This window comes from Micropterus dolomieu, linkage group LG22 (genome assembly GCF_021292245.1).
Source record: "Micropterus dolomieu isolate WLL.071019.BEF.003 ecotype Adirondacks linkage group LG22, ASM2129224v1, whole genome shotgun sequence".
Classification (NCBI taxonomy): domain Eukaryota; kingdom Metazoa; phylum Chordata; class Actinopteri; order Centrarchiformes; family Centrarchidae; genus Micropterus; species Micropterus dolomieu.
Genome location: NC_060171.1, coordinates 34,812,712 through 34,833,791, shown reverse-complemented (window position 1 = coordinate 34,833,791; position 21,080 = coordinate 34,812,712). Strand labels below are relative to the sequence as shown.

The 21,080-nt window shown below is 39.6% G+C and overlaps 1 protein-coding gene across 1 annotated transcript in view; it reads left to right on the top strand.

Annotated features, from left to right (window-relative positions):
• Nucleotides 1-21,080, top strand: part of lrp5 (low density lipoprotein receptor-related protein 5) — a 110,722-nt gene that overhangs the window by 23,133 nt on the left and 66,509 nt on the right. The window contains exons 4-11 of the mRNA XM_046036359.1: nt 3,007-3,075; nt 3,214-3,342; nt 9,571-9,767; nt 11,991-12,122; nt 16,200-16,288; nt 16,376-16,594; nt 17,713-17,801; nt 18,471-18,642. Coding sequence (XP_045892315.1) covers nt 3,007-3,075; nt 3,214-3,342; nt 9,571-9,767; nt 11,991-12,122; nt 16,200-16,288; nt 16,376-16,594; nt 17,713-17,801; nt 18,471-18,642 — 1,096 coding nt within the window. The remainder of the gene's footprint in view (nt 1-3,006; nt 3,076-3,213; nt 3,343-9,570; nt 9,768-11,990; nt 12,123-16,199; nt 16,289-16,375; nt 16,595-17,712; nt 17,802-18,470; nt 18,643-21,080) is intronic.

Here is a 21,080-nt window from a genome sequence, read left to right as displayed (position 1 = left end):
TCTGAAACATCACCGATGCCAGCCAGATATCTGGCACGCCAAATATCTGGAGGAGTCGGCCGACTCTACGTCCACATCCAGCCAATGAGAGCAGACAGCTGGCAGAGCAGGCAGCTACGTTTTTAACTGCAAAACAGTTTTTACTCCCCTCCAGCTCTTTCTGTAGCTCAGACGATCCCTGCTACCTGCGTATGCTAATCCATTCTTTCACCCAGATTCTTTGTCTTTATAATAACAAACAGCTGTTTTGTCTGTAGGTTCGCCACAATACTCTAACCGTACTACATGTGTCATTTCGTGGTGCATTTCCCTGTCTGTCAAAGTGGCGGATAGCCCAACATTCCACCCACCACCAGCAACAATTTACCCGCAGGTTGCAGGTACTAATTTAATTCCCTGTGTGACACTAAAGTTGCTGCAGTGTCAGCTTCTGTCAAGCCTGAGACCGTTGTACAACATGTCAAGGACAGCATAGCGTGCAAAGTTTTGTGACCAGAGTGTTAGAAAATCTTATTTTATCACATTGTGAAATTATCGCAAATGCTATTAATCTTTCAGCCCTAGAAATAACCACAATTATTCAAAAATCCCACCAAAGACACACACAAAGAGAGACAGAAAGTGCTTCACTCCCAAATGATTGTAAGTAGTTGTTGTAGACTTGTAACATGCTAGCGGAGAAAGAGAAGTAATCTTTTACTCTGTTGAGCTTTCACTTATCTAATTTTCTATACCAATCCTAGCCAACCGCTGAGTGTTCAGCAGGTATCCAAACCCAGAAATCTTTGTGTTTAAATCATACACTTGATCTTTCATGATGATGTAAAGTCGACTTTACCTATTTGAATGTGCTAATAGTACATCTAAGAAGTATTTATATGTCGATAAATAGGAAATTAGAGACAAATAAATATTAAAACTGAATCCAAATAATTGTCTATTTTTTATTACAAGTTGCACATATGTTGATCATTACTACCTGGATCACTTTTTTATGTTAATCATAAGACACATCTTACAGGCAGGTTGTCCGCTGAGCCTATGGCATTGTGGACAGCACATTAGGAAGCCCTTACTCGTGTTGTGTCTGACAGTTTCCAGAAAAAGGAGGAATTCAAAGGTTTTGAATGGATTGGATGATTATCAGTAAAATGAATCACAATCACAAGGTGTCTTACTGTATAAAAACATTATATGCAGTTATGATCAGATATACAGCATATCGAACAGACACTGCCTCAGTGGTCAGATGTGTGTGTGGCAGCAGCAGCACCAAACTACCAAAACAATATGTAATGAAATAAATACAAATTGACCCATTTAAAACTAGAATTCAGTCATAGTGCATGCTTCCAAATTTAAACTGTGCAATCTTCAAATATCTATTTTCATTTGCATTTGACTCTACATCAGAATACACAGGGAACCTGTTTGGGGCACAGAGGTGTCCAACCTTGACTTCTGCATGTTGTTACAAATAGTTTTATTAACTTGTAGGGACTGCAGTTAAACCAGAGGTTCAGTGAGTCCACTGATCTCTTTAGTTCAGTCTAAATGCCCTGATTACTTTCCTTCAACTGCAATTAAACATTTTTCCTTTAAAAATAGACAGAGGGTCTCATGTATGAACATCTTGGTATCTGGCTGAATCAAAAACTTGTCTGTAAGCTACAACAAAAAAGATTTTGTATAGAAACAGAGCAAATTTTCCTAGACATAGGCATAGCTCTACATCCTACCTTAAATCCCTAAACTCAGATTATTACTGGTGACAGTTTATCTTGTATTTTATCTTGTATTAAAAGGTTGGGTGGGCGTCTCTACCAGTAAGATGTTTCTTTTTATTTTTTATTTACTTCCTTGTTAAATTGGTCCTATAGCCATTATTTGACCCGTTCATGTGATTGAAGTCCAACATGGAAATATTACATTTGGAAAACTGCTTTTAGTTTTTATGCTGCAAAACACATTAAACTTTAGGCAATTTTAAACCCATGAACCCAAACGACTCCGCTCTTGATGTAACTGTTTTTAACTGTGTTCTGTTGTTGTCTGTTTGTTTACTTGTTAATTCTTTATTGTGTGTAGTTATTGTTTTAATATTACTCTTGACATCATTGGAAATGAGGGAATACTCTCAGTGATTCCTCAAGACTTCAGTAGGAATGTAGGAAAGTATTGAGTATTGTGGGTTTTGGCCTTTTCATGGTATTTGTTGACAGTAAGATAAATATAGATAACCCCAGACTTATCCTTTAAACTAACTCATTCCACGCCAGCTCTCATCAAGTCAGTTTAATTCAGGACATTCGGTTTTGAGTTTTCCAGGAAACATTTAACTTTCAAGCCAGGTCAATTCACTTTCCCTCTTCTGATTTAACTCAAGGTAGTCTAGTTCAGATGAGTTCAAGACAAGTTAAGTGATGCGTAGTCAATTCCGATGAAGTTGAAAAAGTTTATTTCAGTGTAGTTCAAAACTTCACTCTTGCATTGTAAATTGCAGAAATATGTACATGCACATGAATGAATCACACAAATAAAATCACACCAATAGAATAGAAAAAGGATACTCTGCTTCCGCTTCATCTTCCTTCTCTTTCTGTCTTTTCTCTCTCTGGTTTCCTGCTCTGTAATTGTCATTTCTGCATTGCTGGCCATTTTTTTTTCACAGATTTAAACAAATACATACCCCCAATCAAACGCTGGAAATGGAGGATAGTAAAATAGAGAAAATCAATGAAAAGAAAATGTAAAGAAATTACATATGAGAAACAAAAATGAGGAAGAAGTGTCCTAAAGTTTTAGTGGATGAGGATTTGTTCAAAAAAGCAGGAGAGTAAGGAGCTGTTCAAGTAATCCCAAACTCATCAGTAGTGATCAACAACCCAATTTACTGAACCATGTACAGATGCTGTGGTGCTTTTCAGAATTAGTAAACTCATACTTACCTCTAAATTGAAAATTGTGATTGTTTCATTGATATATTTCCTCTCTGTTTTCCCCCAGCTACATGTACTGGACAGACTGGGGAGAGGAGCCAAGGATAGAGCGTGCTGGTATGGACGGCAGCAACAGGTAATGTTAAGCAAACCCAACTTCTGTATTTACAGTAATATTTTTATAGTACCGTATCCCCAGTCTACCTAGATGCACAAAAGTACAAAAGAAAAGTTCCAGTTGTAAGATCATTTTGTGTCCCTCTGTCTCTAACAGGAAAGTTATAGTGGATGTGGACATATACTGGCCCAACGGTCTGACGATAGACCTGGTGGAGCAGAAGTTGTACTGGGCAGATGCCAAACTCAGCTTCATTCACAGAGCTAACTTGGACGGATCAGCACGGTATGGGAGTGAATAGTATACAATATTTGCTGTATGCTTATATTAATTCATACATTACAAAAAACTTATTTTAAGACGTTACATTAAATATAAAGTACCTGTTCTCTCAGATAAACTTAAATTGGGAGAGTGGAGAGTATTTTTTACAGTTTGGTCAGCCAACTGAATGATTTGACAATACTGCCTGGTAGTATGGTCTTGCCTCAGACCTTGTCACTCCCTGTCGCATACACATAACAATTTTGTTTACCATTTTTATAACTTTAATATTAATATATATTGTCTCCGGTGTTATACACTCAGTTTTGCTCTACAACCTGTTGTATTCTGACAAATACATTAACCTTGTACCTTGTATAAACCAGACTAGAATCAGAGTGCAGGAGGATGATGTGGTAATGATGTAATCAGATGTACATGCAGAGAAGCAGCAGCAGTGTTGGCAGAACTGAATCTGAGTCAGCAGAGGGAAAATAGGGAGAGTCTAGCCTTTTTACACCTTAAAGAGACCGCCAGATGCTTAAGGTGCGTTAGATATGTGCTGTTGAAAGTGGACCCCAACCAGTTGTTCAGATGCATGGCCAGCTGATGTTGCTAGGAATCAAAACTCTGGTTAGTGCAATGAAGCCTACCCCTAACACATTAAATCCTTGCACATTTAAATTATAATTATGTATGCTAATTTAGTTTTTTCAGTCTTCCATTTATTAACAATGAGTTTGCTGCTCTGATGCATGTTTCCAGACCTGCATTACTTTGACAGAGCCAACAGGAATTTCACTTATATACATCATAACATGGAGATAAGATTACTTAGTTAGTTCTTAGTAGTAGTAGTAACTTCCTTTAATATGAAATCACGGAAGATTCAAATGTTGACCAGATGATGATGATGATGATTCAAAGTGCGGTGATTAAAGCCTGTTGCTTGTCAATGTTAAATTTGATGCAGTATTAACATAGTATTTATTTTGACACTATTTGTGCAATTAGTTACCAGTAAGAAGTAAGATAAGACTTTGTTGATCCCCAGGGGGAAATTAGTCAGAGTTTCAAAGCAGCACAAGAAGAAACAGGCCAAAATTAAATTAAATCTCTATACACACAAAAAAGTAAGCGGTAAGTAGAATGTGAAAAAATATTGTTAACTTAATTGTTAAATTATCAGTTTTCTAAACACTAGCTTAAAACATTAAATAAATCCTTAAAGCCTCTGATCAATGAATGATGAAAGTTCCTTAATACCTGTAGCTTACTTGATAAGGTTGTCTCAGTTATCAGCTGATATTATGGACAAACTTACATTCCCTGTTCAATTAAGGTGAAAATAAAATACACTCACTTAAAATTCTAGCACATATAAATGTTACAGTGCAAAACACTATTTTAGTTTTGCCTATTGAAACTTTAAAGATCAGCAGAAAATTCTTTCTAAAAGATTAAGGGAGCACGGTAAGAGAAAAATAGCTGTACAGACAAAATGACAGAAAATAAGAGAGTATGAGAGTGTTGTCCAACACAAACAGAGCTGTAGTATGGAGGCCCCAGTCAAAACACGCACAGCTCCACACACACTCCCCCTGCATCTCTCACAGCTACATATTTCCTTCTCTCCTTTACTCATCTATCAGCCTTCTTTCTCCACATTTGATTATTTTCTCTTTCTTTGTTCATGCTTCACTTACAAAGGAAGTTTCCAGACAGACTAGTTAAATATAGTTACATTTCTACATCAGTAACCTGAGTTGAAATTTGACTGTGCCAAAAGGTCTCATAACATACTAAAGCACATGTATGTGGTGCTTGTCCAGCAAAATCCAAACCATCTATAATCGACTAGTTCTAAAAATTTGAACACATTGAATCAGAACACTGGGAAACAGTGACAATCAGGAAGGACATGAGAAATAGATATATTGTCTTTCGAAGTCGCAATGCTCTTCTGGATTACTTTGAAAGATAAAATCTATACATGCTAACTTATTTTCGGACTAAAATTATTTGGGATACAGATCTGAGTGTCATCAGCATAAAGGTAAGGGTATGCTTAAAACAAACTAGTTTGTATGAAGTTTCTTCCGACCCCTTCGATCCAGTCAAAAGTGTTCTTAGCTGTTCTGAACAGCCACACTGTAAGGTGTGATCAAAAGCCTGCCATCATAAAGAGGGGAAAGAAAAAATAACTGGACAAATAAGATATTGGCACACAATAGAGTTTTTTTAACAATAGAGTTTTTTTAAGAATTAAAAAAGAGAATTTGACAGAGAAGTCCAAACCCTGCCTACTTTTATATGAGATGAGATGTGTTATAATAGGTTTATAAACAGAACAAGGTAGGACCTCGGGAACACAGTATTTGAGCAAACTTTGAGGACCAGCTTTAGCAAAAAGTAACTTTTTGTGGTTTGATCCAGAGATGTTCTCTGCCAAATGTGGGGACAATTTCTCAAAATATAGGAGGAGTAGCGAAAAAACAGATTTGGATAAAATTCAAAATGGCAATTTATCTTGACCCACAGAAACCAGATCAACCAAGTATTCTGTTACTCCACATTTCTCCCTCTACTCCCTTTTACCACCATTTGGTCAATTTGCAAATGCAACACTGCACGTCCTTTGGTCCTCAGCAACACACCCACTAAGTATGAAGTCCGTTGGATAAACGGTTGTAGAGAAAATCGAAGGACCGACAGATAGACGGATAGATTCCTTCCTTTATAGAGTTTGTTTTTATAGACTGATCTGATAAAAGTGTTCTCCTCAGCACCTTAAAATTGGCTCTTTCACAGTATTTCCTGTTTACTAATAATTTGTGCAAGAGATGATAATTGAGAGAATACCTTTATTACCGATTTTAGAAGGACAACACGCATTGACTCTCTCTCTCTCAAATTCAGATTAGCTTTATTGGCATGAATGTATAGCAACTATATTGCCAAAGCTATATATAAAGTACATAAGGACAATTAATTTCATACATCTCTCTCTCTCTCTCTCTCTCATTGTTTCACCTTGTGCTACTGCAGCCTTTACGTTAATCTGACAGCATTCAGTTCAGGTCTGACTTGCTAAGATTGCCGCTGTGATTGCTGCTTTTATGTAAACTGTTCTGATTATTCAGACATGAGACTGACATGTTAAATTACTATCAGATTAACATAAAGGGATGCACGTCAAAAAGGGGCTTAAGGCAGAGCACTTGATGTCCATTCTTCTTAGCCGATTAAAATTGTATGTGTCAAAAGCTCTGTCTTTTTGATACAACTACTAAGAGAATTTTAAAATCCTACCCATGGGGGCTTTAATAACTTAAAGCAACAGAGAATGTACAATGTAAGTTCTTTGGAAGAAGCTAACTCAGAATCAGTATGGCTATCATGGCAGAGGCTGTGAAGAGACCAAAGAAGACGTTGTTGGAAGCGAGGAAGAGAAAGGCTGGCTTTTATTCATTGGATGTAACGTTACTGCTAATGGCAGAGGCGAAAAGACGGAATCTAAGAAGAGAAATTAAAGTGACCGAGCAAGAGGCTGCCAGATGTTGGCGAGAGCCTCATGAAATTAAAGCAAAGTTAGCAACTTGCTAGTTTTTGATCATAAGTAATGTAATCACACAAACAAATGCACATGTACAGCTGTCCTTATTTCCGACAGCGGTGAAGAACACTGAAACAGGAGGGCGCCAAACTACACCAAATATTACATGATGATGCTTTAAGATTGAGCTGCCCTGGTGGCCTAGGGGTTAAGTCCATGAACTGCAACATCCACAGTTCACATTCAACCAGGGACCTTTGGTACATGTCATTCCCCATCTTTCTCTCTTTCCCCTCATTTCCTGCCATCTCGCTATTACCAGATGTCAGATAAATGCGTAAAATGCCCAAAAACTTTAAAAAAAGTATGACAGAATTTTTCACACTTGAAGCCCATTGTTCAACCTGTCCACATCACTCAGAAATTACTTTAAAGGCAGCTGTTCATTTGGAAACTGCTGCTGGTTGTATAATGTTACCTGCATTTCATTTCTACGACTGTTACAATATGGTGTAGAGGTTGGATTAAATCTATACCAAAAGTTAGTGGACATGTTTGAAGCTGTGGAAATGTGGTAACGTGAGCCAGTGACTTATTTCTTTTCTGCAACCACTATATACTCTAGCTCCCCCTTTTTATGTAACCCCAGCACTACTTGTGCGGCCAAGATAGAGTATGTTAGGAACATGTGATATGCTGTAGTACTAATGGTCATAGAGTCACAGTTGACATGTACATGCACATATACAACTCAATTAGAAGGAGAGTCTTTAATGTGAATGTACCTGACAGCTTGAGTAATGAAATAATTGGCACACATACATACCCACACAAAAGCTGAACAGAGCTTTGAAATCTGGAGTTGGTTAAATTTGTTCTTTCTTTTTTTTCCCTTCACCACTGCTGGCAGGCACCTCTGCTTTTACAGCACACACAGGACTAAAAATAATGATTGATGAAAGCTGGTTTCTGGTGTGTTGATATTCTAAATACACGCGTCCTTTGATCTTGTGCCTAAGTGTGTTTGTTTGAGTCCATTTTCCTGTAAGTGATTCTAAAGTGTGTTTTAGAAAAGAACCACTCCTGATCAAATCTAACACGTTCTCCCACACACTTCTAGCCTTCAGGAAAGAGAGAGCATACCTTCACCAAGGCTGCACAGTCTTCTAAATATGTTAAAATAAAGTGTTAAGATAACCTGAATCTTGGCTTTTGAGGTAAAGCGACTGATCTCATTGCAGTGGAATGTGGTCTAGGTATTCATGGTCCCTAGAGGAGGATTCATAAAGGTTTTCTGACCTTTCCTTTAGTGCCTCCACCAGGGCAAAAAATGTTCTTGTACATAGACAAAATGACACATTTGACCCTTTTTGAGCTTCAGTGTGGATGAGGCAAGTCTTCTGTTTGTTGTTCAGATTGTCCACCACCCTTGTTTTGTGTGGTTTGAAGTATATTGCATCTTAGGAGTCAATAATTGGGCTTTAGACTTTTAGGCCTCTAATTTTGTTCCAGTTCAGTCACAATGCTATTTTTGTTGCTAGATCCATTTCTTTATGTCTGTGTGTTTTGTGTTTGCCTCCAAGTGAATCTGCCTATGCTGAGGTAGGTGTAGGGCTGGGTATGAAATCTCAATAGTATCCATGAGTAACAATGTCAAGAACTGGAATCTGGCATCCATTGTCTTGCATAGTGTCTGATTTAAAGTTTGACAATTTTATACTATACATAAATGTCTTGTGCAGACTACCATAGTGGCTAAGTTATTGTGACAATAACTAGAAAGATCAGCATCACACAAATTTGCAATCTTACTTGTGTGTTCATTTTCTTTTTTAAACACCAATATGTGGATATATATTATGAAATCATAATTTCTGTTTTTTCAAATTAGCTGAGCTTCACAGTTTTCTTGTGTCCCCTATTAAACTGTAGAAGTACCCCTTGTGGTACAAGTACTTTTGGTTGGGAATCAGTTAAATTCAATAAAATTTTATTTATATAGCGACAAATCACAACAACAGTTATCTCACAGCGCTTTTCATAAAAGAGCAGGTCTAGACCATACTCTATGATGTTATATACAGAAGCCCAACAATTCCCACCAAGAGCAGCACTAGGCGACAGAGGCAAGGAAAAACTTCCTTTTAAGAGGCAGAAACCTCGAGCAGAACCATGGCTCAGGGTGGGCGGCCATCTGCCTCCACCGGTTGGGGGTGAAGGAGAGAGGGAGAGAGAGAGAGAGAGAGAGAGAGAGAGAGAGAGAGAGGGAGAAGGCAAGAGAGGAACAGAGGGATGGAAGGAGAGAGAGAGGGGAGGGAGGCAGCCTACACAATATACACACAGAGGTACAGACAGTAAAGGTGATGTTGCTATAGACTAAATGAAAAATGGTACAGATATTTATAGTAGTGTTAATGGTAACAGTCGTAATGTTAATGATTATAATAACAATAATAACAACAGGACTAGTAACAATAGTTGTTGCAGCAGAGGGTGTCGAGCAGGAACACGGGGGCAGCAGGTGACCCGCAGCCACAGATCCAGACTCCACAGCTCCAGAGCCAGAAACACCTGCAATCTTAGATTGACAAAATGTCACATTAAAATATATCACATTTCTCAGATTTTAGAAATACAAAAACAACACACAAACCTTCCTCTCGTTCTAAAGAGGCTTTTATTTTGTCTTCCAGTGAAACAGTGGTGGAGGGCACCCTAACCCATCCTTTTGCACTAACACTGTCTGAGGAGACCCTATATTGGACCGACTGGCAGACCCGTTCAATCCACGCCTGTAACAAACACAACGGGGACAAAGCCAGAGAGATACTCAGTGGGATTTACTCCCCTATGGATGTCCAGGTCCTGGAGCACTATCGACAGCCTTACAGTAAGCGAAATGTTGGCAACACTTTCTATGAAAACCACCTATGATGCATTAAACATACTTATAATGCGTTATATTGTGCTTATAGCAATGTATAGTTATAGTTATAAGCACTAAAAATTTAAAGTGCTTTATAACAATAAACATAGCACATTATAAAGCATTATATAATGACTTATAAGGTTAAGTCTCATAATACTACATAATTGCTGGTCACTCATTGGCATTTTTTTAGCAAGTATCATAGTGTATTAGAATTCTCATAGTTGTAATACATTAAAACCATTTTAGAATGTGTGTAAGTTGCTATGTGTTCATTGTTTGCTGTTTGCAGTGGGAGGGGAAACACTAAATCTACTGAAGAACAACACAAAACTTAAAATAATTTTTTTTGCTTAACGGAGAAAGAAAGAGAAGCATTTAAAAGGTCACTTAGTATGGATTTGCAACACATTGTACATAGTTATTTTATAAGTCATTTCAGAATCAGAATCAGAGTCAGAAATACTTTATTGATCCCTGAAGGGAAATTCTGTGTTACAGTTGCATGCATTGCACAAGGGCAAAAGGAATATAAATAGATAGTGGTATATAAAGAAGTATATAAATATCAGAGTAAAAATATAAAATAAAAGAAAAAAAATAAATATAAAGAGTGTGGATATGTACAATATTTACATAGTTAAAGGAATTGTTATGATACAGTATTTACATAATTAAGGAATTGTTATGGTGAACAGTAATAATAAATAGTAGCTGCAGAGTATTGCACATTATAATTTAAGCAGGTGTTATTGCACAAAACTGATAATATTGTCCAGTTTAAAACTAACTAAGTGTCCGTGTGTCAGACACTTAGAGGGAGGAGTTATAAAGTTTGATGGCCACAGGCAGGAATGACTTCCTGTGGCGCTCTGTGGTGCATTTTGGTGGAATAAGTCTTGCACTGAAAGTGCTCCTGTGTTTGAGCAGCTTGTCATGGAGTGGGTGGGAGACCTTGTCCAAGATGACATGTAGTTTAGACAGCATCCTCCTCTCTGACACCACCGACAGAGAGTCCAGCTCCACCCCCACAACGTCACTGGCCTTGCGCCTCAGTTTGTTGAGTCTGTTAGCGTCCGCTACCCTCAGCCTGCTGCCCCAGCATGCAACAACAAACAGGATAGCACTGGCCACCACAGATTCATAAAACATCCTCAGCATCGTCCTGCAGATGTTGAAGGACCTCAGCCTCCTCAGAAAATAGAGACGGCTTTGACCCTTCCTGTAGAGGGCTTGAGTGTTCTTGGCCCAGTCCAGTTTATTGTCCAAGTGCACTCCCAGGTATTTGTAATCCTCCACAATGTCCACAGGGACCCCCTGGATGGAAACTCACTGGTGCCTTGGCTCTCCTGAGATCCACAACCAGCTCCTTAGTCCCCCACCACAGCTCTGCACTCAGCCTCGTCACCCTGCTGATACATCCAACCACAGCAGAGTCATCAGAAAATTTCTGAAGATGGCAGGACTCTGTGTGGTAGTTGAAGTCTGTGGTGTAGATGGTGAAGAGGAAGGGAGAGAGGACAGTCCCTTGCGGGGCCCCGGTGTTACTGACCACGCTGTCTGACACACAGTGTTGCAGGCGCACATACTGTGGTCTGCCAGTCAGGTAGTCAACAATCCAGGACACGAAGGGGGGCATCCACCTGCATCGCTGTCAGCTTCTCACCCAGCAAGGCCGGCCGGATGGTGTTGAAAGCAATGGAGAAGTCTAAAAACATGACCCTCACAGTGCTCGCCGGCTTGTCCAGGTGGGCGTAGATGCGGTTGAGCAGGAAGATGATGGCGTCCTCAACTCCCAGTCGGGGCTGGTAGGCGAACTGGAGGGGGTCCAGGATAGGGCTGATCCAGAACCAGTCTCTTCAGGGTCTTCATGATGTGGGAGGTCAGTGCCACAGGTCTGTAGTCCTTGGAGTCACTGGGACGAGGCGTCTTTGGCACAGGAACGAGGCAAGATGTCTTCCACAGCACAGGGACCCTTTGGAGACTCAGGCTCCGGTTGAAGACATGGTGAAGGACTCCACATAGCTGGGGGGCACAGGCTTTGAGCACCTAGAAGATAAAATCTTATTCATATCTTCATTATGTCACCTTTTCAGAAAATAAGAAAATGGTTCTGCTGTTTTGTGTAGCTAATCATATTTTCTCTGTTCTTCTTTCTCTGCTTGTTTTGTTCTGTCTCTGCAGTCCAGACTCCCTGTAGTGACAACAATGGATACTGTAGTCATCTCTGCCTGCTTTCTCCAGTCCAGCCTTTCTACAGCTGTGCCTGCCCCACTGGAGTCCAGCTTAAACCAGATGGAAAGACATGCAAACCAGGTATGTTATTTATACCAGTGTGACGACAAACTAAACAGCCACTGGTAATCCCTAAGGAAAAAAAGGAAAACCTGGGAGAGGTGCACAGCTGACAGTGTTTGGACCCAGTAAAATGAGTCATTGCTTTTATAAAACATCATATAGGTTGGATTTCACTTGTAAACGAGATGTTAAATAGTAACTACACCCTCAATGTTTGCTGGAACTCTTCTCCCAGCTTTTTTTAAAAATGCAGCAGAAGTGAAGGAAGCACGGCTGTGGGAGGCGTGGCCTCGTAGCTATGTAGTGGATGTTGCAGGGGGTCAGGGGACACTGGGGGGTACTCACTGACCAGCGCTCAGTATGGACACTACAAGTCACTACAAGCTTGTTTATGTGTTATGTGTTGTGGAGGTGCAACTCTAAGCAGGCACATACAAGCTAATTTTGAGTAGAAAACGCTGTTAACATCAAATGTCAACAAGAATCTATGTGATTATGTGTACAGCGTTTAGTGTGGAGTTCCTCTTCAAGATCACAAGATTAAACTCTGAAATTGTCTGTTTACTTTTGTAGTGACCCTGTTGAGAAATATGTGGTAGAGTCACTGCCTCCTCAAAACTCGAGAGTCTCAGTAATATTGATGTGTAAAACTACAACCTCTGTAACAAAACAGACAAGTAATATATTATGAATATCAGGATAGTGTCATTTGCTGACCCAAGTAGAAGTACTTTAGAGCTGGATTACCGTTCTACAGCACTGACTGGTATATATTCCAGTTGAAGTGACAGACATTGTAAATGTCAGATGCTTAATGTTAGATAGATGGTTGTAGCAAATGAATCTTAATTCTGGAAGGAACTTGCTCATAGGCCCACCTAAAATATTTGACTGTCTCCTTGAAGTTGTCTCTGTAAGCTGGACAAAAGAATACTATCTCCCACCATATACAGAAGTCCATACTACAGAAGTCCATTCTCACTAGATCATGTGATAAAAACTAAGCTGTCTCCTTCACAAATAAGCAAACCCAGTCAAGGAAGATGTGATGATTTAAAGATGTGGTTGAAAGCTCCAGAGAAAGCTAGTAAATTGCTGGAAGTTAGAATTTCATGTCAAACTAGTTCTGACTTACTTATGTTGAAAGCTAAACTCTGATGGATTTAATGATTGATTGCTATTGAAACCCACCCTAGTAGTGGATGCACAGAGTAATTACTGTAGTATTTGCTGTTGCTGACCCCCTTTACCATTGTCTTTTGTGTGTAGTGTACTGGTGTGCAGAGTATCAGCTTGAAAACAAGTAAAAAGGACCTCTCTGCTAGCAGAGTGGGACATTAACTGACCAGCCGCCATGTTGATTCCCACGATGCTAAAACAATAGAGCCTTATTCTGCAAAAACACAACACTGTGTTAGAGTGCGTCTGTGTCTGTTATCCTGTGTGAATGTATTAAATTTGAATGAAGCATGCCAACCAATCACTTAGCCACTGTTGACAATAAAAACAACAATGCTCTATTGTGTCGGCCTGCAGTGTGTGTGTGTGTGTGTGTCTTTGTGTCTGTGCTTTTAATTTGTTTTGCTTGGCTGGTTAAATTGAAGGCGTTTGTTTCAGCATGTGTGTGTGTATGAGAATATGTGTGTGTGTGAGACTGTTTTTCAGGGGTCTCAGAATGAAGTCAAGCGAAGACAGCAGTGGAATCACAGATGTTTCCCTCCTTCACTTTCATTCTGTTCCTTCATTTATCCCCCCTTGCCTCAGTCATTTAGGTAGCATGGATGGAACAACTTTCGTTGTCAGATCTGATTGGTGCCAAGGCTTAGAAATGCCAGATAAATGATTGTCTTGTAGCTTTTATAAAATGTAGATTTTTATGGACATATGTGAGATGTCAGTGTTATGTCTGCTGTCCTTGCTTTGTCTTAAGATTCAAGTGAACTGACATGAAATCTGAGACAAAGAAGAGAAACAAAGATAAGGCAGATAGGGGAATAAAAAGAGAGACTTTGAACTGGTTTAAATGTGAGCTCTTCAGAGACAGAGGTGTGAGAGACAAAGAAAAACAGTTAATTGTCTCCCATGAGGAGAGTTTGGCTCCTGTTAAATCTGAACCAACAGCCAAACACAGTGGATGGTCCCGCAGGACAGCAGAGCCCTTTGTTTCCAGACTGGATGGAGCAAGGAGGAGGCAAGAAAGGGGATAATAGTAAAGCTCGGTTCAGGCTTAAAATCTTTTTCACCACAGATTGATGTTTTTGGAATTTGTTTCTATGACTTTATTTGTTTCTAGGACATTATTATTAGGCTATGTTGCTGCTCTCCCACCGTGGCTGCTTGATAATTGATATGCCAGTGTTGCTGTTCTCTCTTCATTAGGTGGGGTGGAGTACAATTTTGACTTGATTTTGACTTAAATTGAGTATTTTCAGTACTTTAGATTTCCACTGTAGTTCAATGGGATGTATTGACCGTTTTATCGTTTTCAGTTTGTCATTATAAAGATAAGTGGACACCTATTTAGCTGTTAAAAAATGTTAATATTTATAATCACAATGTTAATTAGTTACTTTTACTCATTCTGTGAAGAAAGGCACCAGAACATGTGGCACTGTACACTGTACGTGTATGTTAGTGTGAAAACATATTAATAAGGCGAAAACTATTGCTGGGAAAAAAAAGTTAAACTCTATCACAGGCATGTGACGAAATTTAAATAAATAAATCTGATATTTACATTTTTAAGAAGAAGAACTAAACAAAATAGCAAAAAGTTGTTTGCGAGCCAAGAGAACATTCACATATCCCCTATTACATTTTTTTTTTAGCTAACTGACGTTTTATAAGGACTCATTTCTATTGCATGACCTTCTTACATCATGGACATCCTACATACAAACGCCTGTATTTCTTGAGGAAGCTCAAAAAGGCCAAATTCCCGTGCCAAGTTCATGTCAGTTTTTACAGAGGAGCAATAGAATCATCCTGACTGGAAACATCACTAACATGGGATGTGCACGGCCCAGGACCGGGGGGCTCTGCAGTGGGTGATTAAAACTGCTCAGAAGATCATTGGTACCCATCTCCTGAGCATCAGTGATATCAGTGAGGTGAGGTGTCTACGCAGAGCCCAAAGGATACTAAAGGACAGTACCCACCCAGCCACAGCCTGTTCACCCTGCTGCCTTCTGGGAAGATATATAGAAGTTTCTGCTGCCGCACCACCAGACTGCAGAGCAGCTTTTCCCCCCAAGATATCAGACTCTTAAACTCTTAATTCATCCTCAGCACTGCTCCAGTGATGATAGTTTATTTCTGTTTACCATTTTTATAATTGCTTCTATATAAATGAATATTCTCTGCTATGTAGCAGAAGGTAGTTACAAATTCACTTTCACTATTACTATACCTGTTATATTGTGACAAAATAACCTACCTATATGTAGTACCAATAGATATTTGTGTTTGTATTGCACTATCTAGATAATACAGTATGGAGTATTTATGCTGGTTCAGAAAGATTGATTCTCCACAAAAACATTTTTTGTCCTGTAAGTCACCCCTAATAAGGGTAGCCTTATAAACAACTGAACCTTTTGTGAATGTTTGGTTGTTGTGTAAATGTGTCAGAGAAGATTGATGAAGAAATGATGATGTCATCATGGCTTGGACTATGGGACTAATTTGTAACATGCATTATAAAGTGTGGAGTTTTCTAGGCAGGGACATTCTTGACACACATTAGGGAGTATAACAAAAGACATCTCGGCTACGATTTCCAAACATGTCTGTTACTTCTATTTGATAAATTGTACATGATGAAAGACTTGTCTGTTTCGTTAGTTTTAGCAGAACATAAAGGTGAAAGTCGTCAGCATAGAAGACGTAATATTATGTTGTTATTATGTGTTATTTTAAGACTGAAATTGTAAAAAACACCACTATGCTGTAAATCCATGAGATCAAAGTAAGTCCAGCTGTCTCAGAGCTAAATGAACTTCAGTGACCGCTTTGTGACTGCAAATAAGTGCTTCTAAAACAAGAACATTCAACACAAATAAACATCTAACAAATAATACAACTTGTTCGATTTAGGAGCAGAGCAGGTTTTGCTGCTGGCTCGACGGACTGACCTGCGGAGAATCTCACTGGACCTACCAGATTTCACTGACATAGTACTACAGGTAAACACTCATGCACAGATACACAAAGTTATCAGTCCTGTCTTCTTGTACTCTCGTGTATTCATCACTGTTCTTCTGCTCATGCAGGTTGATGACATTCGGCATGCCATAGCTATAGACTATGACCCGGTTGAGGGTTATGTCTATTGGACAGATGATGAGGTCCGGGCCATCCGGCGATCCCATATTGATGGCAGCAATGCCATGATGCTAATTACCACGGAAATCAACCACCCAGATGGCATTGCAGTGGACTGGGTGGCCAGAAACCTATACTGGACTGACACTGGTACTGACCGGATTGAGGTACATCTGAGACTTTATCTTAGGGTTCTATTTATTGCAGAAAGCTGTCAGTGGGAAACCACTGTTAGAGTGTTTACTTTGTTAAATTGCCTAATGGATGGAATTTTAAAAGCACTAATTAAGTCACTTGTCATGAAAATCCACAATACTGTCTGACCAATCACAGCATCCCTGCCTGTGATGTTTAGGGCTGCAGCTAACGATGATTTTAGAAGTCGAAGCTTATATAGATTATTTCATTGATGCTTCGTTTAAGAAGTAATTTTGCTTGGCGGCGGCCGCCCTGGTAACGTGATCAGCTGTGTATGTTTATAGATGATTGATATTTATTTGTCCTTAAGGAATTTCATAGTGTGTCATACAGCAACCATCAGACCAACAACCAGCTGCTTTCCCAATACAAACATCACCCGAGTGCTATACAAGTTATACTAAGGTGCAGCTCCACAACACCCAGTTAACTCATGACTGTGACGTTACATCCCAAACTCACGGCCCAAAAAGGAGAACAACAAACGTACATGTGAAGATTTTCAGCTGAGGACTGCGGCTTACTTTGGCTAGCCTTCAACTCAACAATCAATCATGATTTCAGTTAAATGCTAAAGTTGCTGTTACTGTTACCTCGTCTGTGGTCCGCTGGCAGAACACCGGCTGCTTTCTGATCAGGTGCTGTTGTGGTAACATTAGACGACATAAGTTTTGTTTTACGGTGGACGGACGGTAACATTACAGAGTTGTTGTTTTCTTTTAGCTTGAAATAATCCCATACTTTGAACACTTTCTTCTTCGTTCCTCACTATTTTCTCTCTCTTCCTCCACTTTGCTAACAGCGCCGTTATAATCACATTGTGTTCACACAGCGTAATAAATGTCCGTGCGAAACAGTGTGTTATACAGTTATATGGATTAACCGAAGCCTCGATGCAAAGAATTTGCATCAATGCATTTTAGTCTCATTCAGACCAACCTGGTTTATCCTTGTGCAGCTTAACACAGAAAGCAACCAACATTAGGTGATTCTTAATAAGGGGGAAAAAAAGACACCCAAAGAAAATTATACATGTATAATATAAGCAATGTTGCACTGCAAGTATATGTGTCATGTGTTATTCCAGGTAACCAGACTGAATGGAACCTCTCGGAAAATTTTGATTTCTGAGAACCTGGATGAACCGAGAGCCATCGTCCTGGACCCCGTTCATGGGTAGGTGTTAGCATGTGTGTATGTATTGGAGCTAGCCCTCCTAGAAGGGCAGTAGCTATAACTGAGGTCACTGAGGTCATGTTGTCCATGTTTTTGTGACAATTTGGGGATTTTAGCAATCTGGAGGAATGTTACACTCTACAATTCAAACTGAACACTTGGTGGCTATTTATAGGCAAATACCAAAATTGAAATATATTCTTCCACCCCCACAAAAAGCAAGTGTGGACAAGACTGTCTTGCAGCATTTAGATGTTCATGGTTGGAAATAAGAGACAAATAACTAAAGTATAGATATTTGATCAATTTTAGAGGCTGGTTGTGGCCCGGCATCCTTGCAATATGTGTGACACTAGGGAGGCAAAATGCCTTGCCGTAACAAGGAACAACAGTCATTTCAACAACAGAACATCTCATTGATTAAGAAACAGCATGAAGTCTACATAAATATACGAAAATATAGATATAAATAAACTATGCTGGTAATAAGGTTAACCTTTCTTCTTTTGAAATCATGAAATGATTGACAGCTGTAGGCATGTTAAAAATGAACATTTTCTGTTCATGAAAAGCTGAAATGGATAGGCTCTGTCTAATCTTAGCTTAGGAGATGTGTAAAACTGAAAGTGAGCTCCATCTTCACTCCTGTCTTGTGTCTGTCTCTCCCAGCTACATGTACTGGACCGACTGGGGTGAGTACCCCAAGATCGAACGGGCCAACCTGGATGGAACGGACCGGGTGGTTTTGCTCAACAGCTCTCTGGGCTGGCCCAATGGACTGGCTATAGATTACGTAGCAGAAAAACTATACTGGGGAGATGCTAAAACCGACAAGATAGAGGTATGTCTAATAGCAGTCCATACAACAGCTATATAAAGATCCACCAGCTATTTCTCAGCTGGGACACAGCTAAAAGACAGGACAGAAAGGAAAAGGAAGAAGAAATTAGATGTATATAATAATACTGATCCAGTCAAATGTGGAGTTGTGCTGTAGCTGGACAGACTTTGTATCATTTGGCCTGGTCTCTACTGGTCTGATGTGATGTGGCCTGTCTCGTGTTTTGTAGAGTCTGGTGTGGTATGTTCTGTACTGGTCTAGTCTGACCTGTTGTAAGTTTTGTCCACTGGCAGGTACGTTTTTTAAACACTGTACATACTGCCAAGTGTCAAACTGCTGAATGTTGAAATTACGTATGATTGTCTCCAGGCTGATGAGACAGTGGGAAAGGTGGGTTAGAGGATACAGTAGAATCAAGATAGAAAAATATAATGCAATGTGTGTGTCTGATCTGATACTGATCATCTGTGAAACAAAGCGCCGGCATAAGATACCCTCATGTCTCGTGTCCCTGTTTTCAGGTTGATATGTCTAATGAAGTCAATTATCCCCAAAGAGGAAGAACTGTTCCATCAGAAAAACTGATACCAATGCTACCAATGCTTTTGATGTTGTTTGTTAGCCAAGAATCAGCAGTGTCTAATTTCACACTCTAGCAGATGATTTCACTGTTCAGTATTTCTTCTTTCATTGAAGGTGGGTTTATCGGTGACATCAGCCACTGCAGTGGATGAGCAATATAAAAATCTAGAGCCACACGGCTCACAATAGCTCTCAGAAGTGTTTTATATTTATATATGTTAGTAGGGTATGGTATAGCGAATAAGAGAAAGCTTTGGAAATACAGTACACCTGTCTAGAAACTTAGGGAAGAACACTGATAAAACAGTAGTAGTAGCATAAATGACCAACACTGTTATCAGAAGGTCGGTGGTTTGATCCCCCACCGGCTACCCCCAGTCTGCATGTCAAGGTACTCTTGGGCTAAATACTGAATGTGTATGAATGTGTCAGATGGCAGGGGCACCTTAGCCCCTCTCCATCAGTGCATGAATGCATGTGAAAGGGGTGAATGTGATGTAGTGTCGAAGTGCTTTCAGTGGTTGGAAAGACTACGGTTCTATACAAGTACAGGCCATTTATAGTTCACTCTTCAGCTGACAGATGTCAACAGCCCGGCAGGAAACACACACACTTACACATAGAAATCTTACATATTTGACACTTTCTGTAGATAATTTTCTGCATTTGTTTGTGTTTCTTAGTTGAGAAAGCAGTACTACTCACATAAACTTGTTTGGTGTGAAGCCCAGGAAGTCTCCACACCCCTTGGAGTTTTAGAAGCAAAGGACAATGAAGTGGGGCAGGGCTGGGGGGTGGTTGTTCTTCTTATTGCCCATCCCCCTCTTCCCAAGACTTCTATAGCTCCTTTAAAGCAGGTGCCCTCCATTCTCCTTCACTCTGTTAATATCACACACTGTCTCTCTTTTGTTTGAAGACATTATAATAACTACATGTCCTCCTGCTTTTTTTGTCCATGCGTTTTTTCGATTCATTTCAATATTCTTTCTATTTCATTTTCTATATTACTCTTTGATGGGTATACTTTTTCTTTTTCTTTACATGTCTTGCTCCTCACCATTTTTCTGGTTTGTCTGTGATTTGGTGGTTGTTGTGGCGTGTGCAGAATTGGACAAGTTTACTGGTGTTAACACATTTTCAGTAGCAGAGAGAGGGAGAGAGAAAGAGAAAAGACTAGAACCAAATAGTGAATGCCTGAGCTTTCTGGCTGAATGCTTACCAATTGAAAGGGGTGGTTGCTCTGTCTGTCTCTCTCTCTCTCACTCTGTCAGGGTGAAAGGACCCACCTCAAAGGGCTTTTTTCACATTTCAGTCTTGTTTTTATCCTGTTGAAAAGAATTTGCTGCTGGGTGTGAAGACATTTCCATTGTACATCTGCCTGCATCTTATGTGTGTGTGTGTGTGTGTGTGTGTGTGTGTGTGTGTGTAGCTGATTTTTTTTAAGCTGAATGCCTAATGTAAGATTTTAAGCCATGTCCCGTTTGCCAAATTTAGATCTTGATGACAGAACAGTTACACTGATTGGAATTTGAGTTAAAGGATAATTCTTATTCTTGTAGTTTTGTCATAATGCACTCAAAGTAGTGGTCGACTGATACAGGTTTTTCAGTGGCCAGTAGCCAATATATATAAAACAAAGGAAAGTCATGCAGAGTACAATCTAATATACACTCACCTAAAGGATTATTAGGAACACCATACTAATACTGTGTTTGACCCCCTTTCGCCTTCAGAACTGCCTTAATTCTACGTGGCATTGATTCAACAAGGTGCTGAAAGCATTCTTTAGAAATGTTGGCCCATATTGATAGGATAGCATCTTGCAGTTGATGGAGATTTGTGGGATGCACATCCAG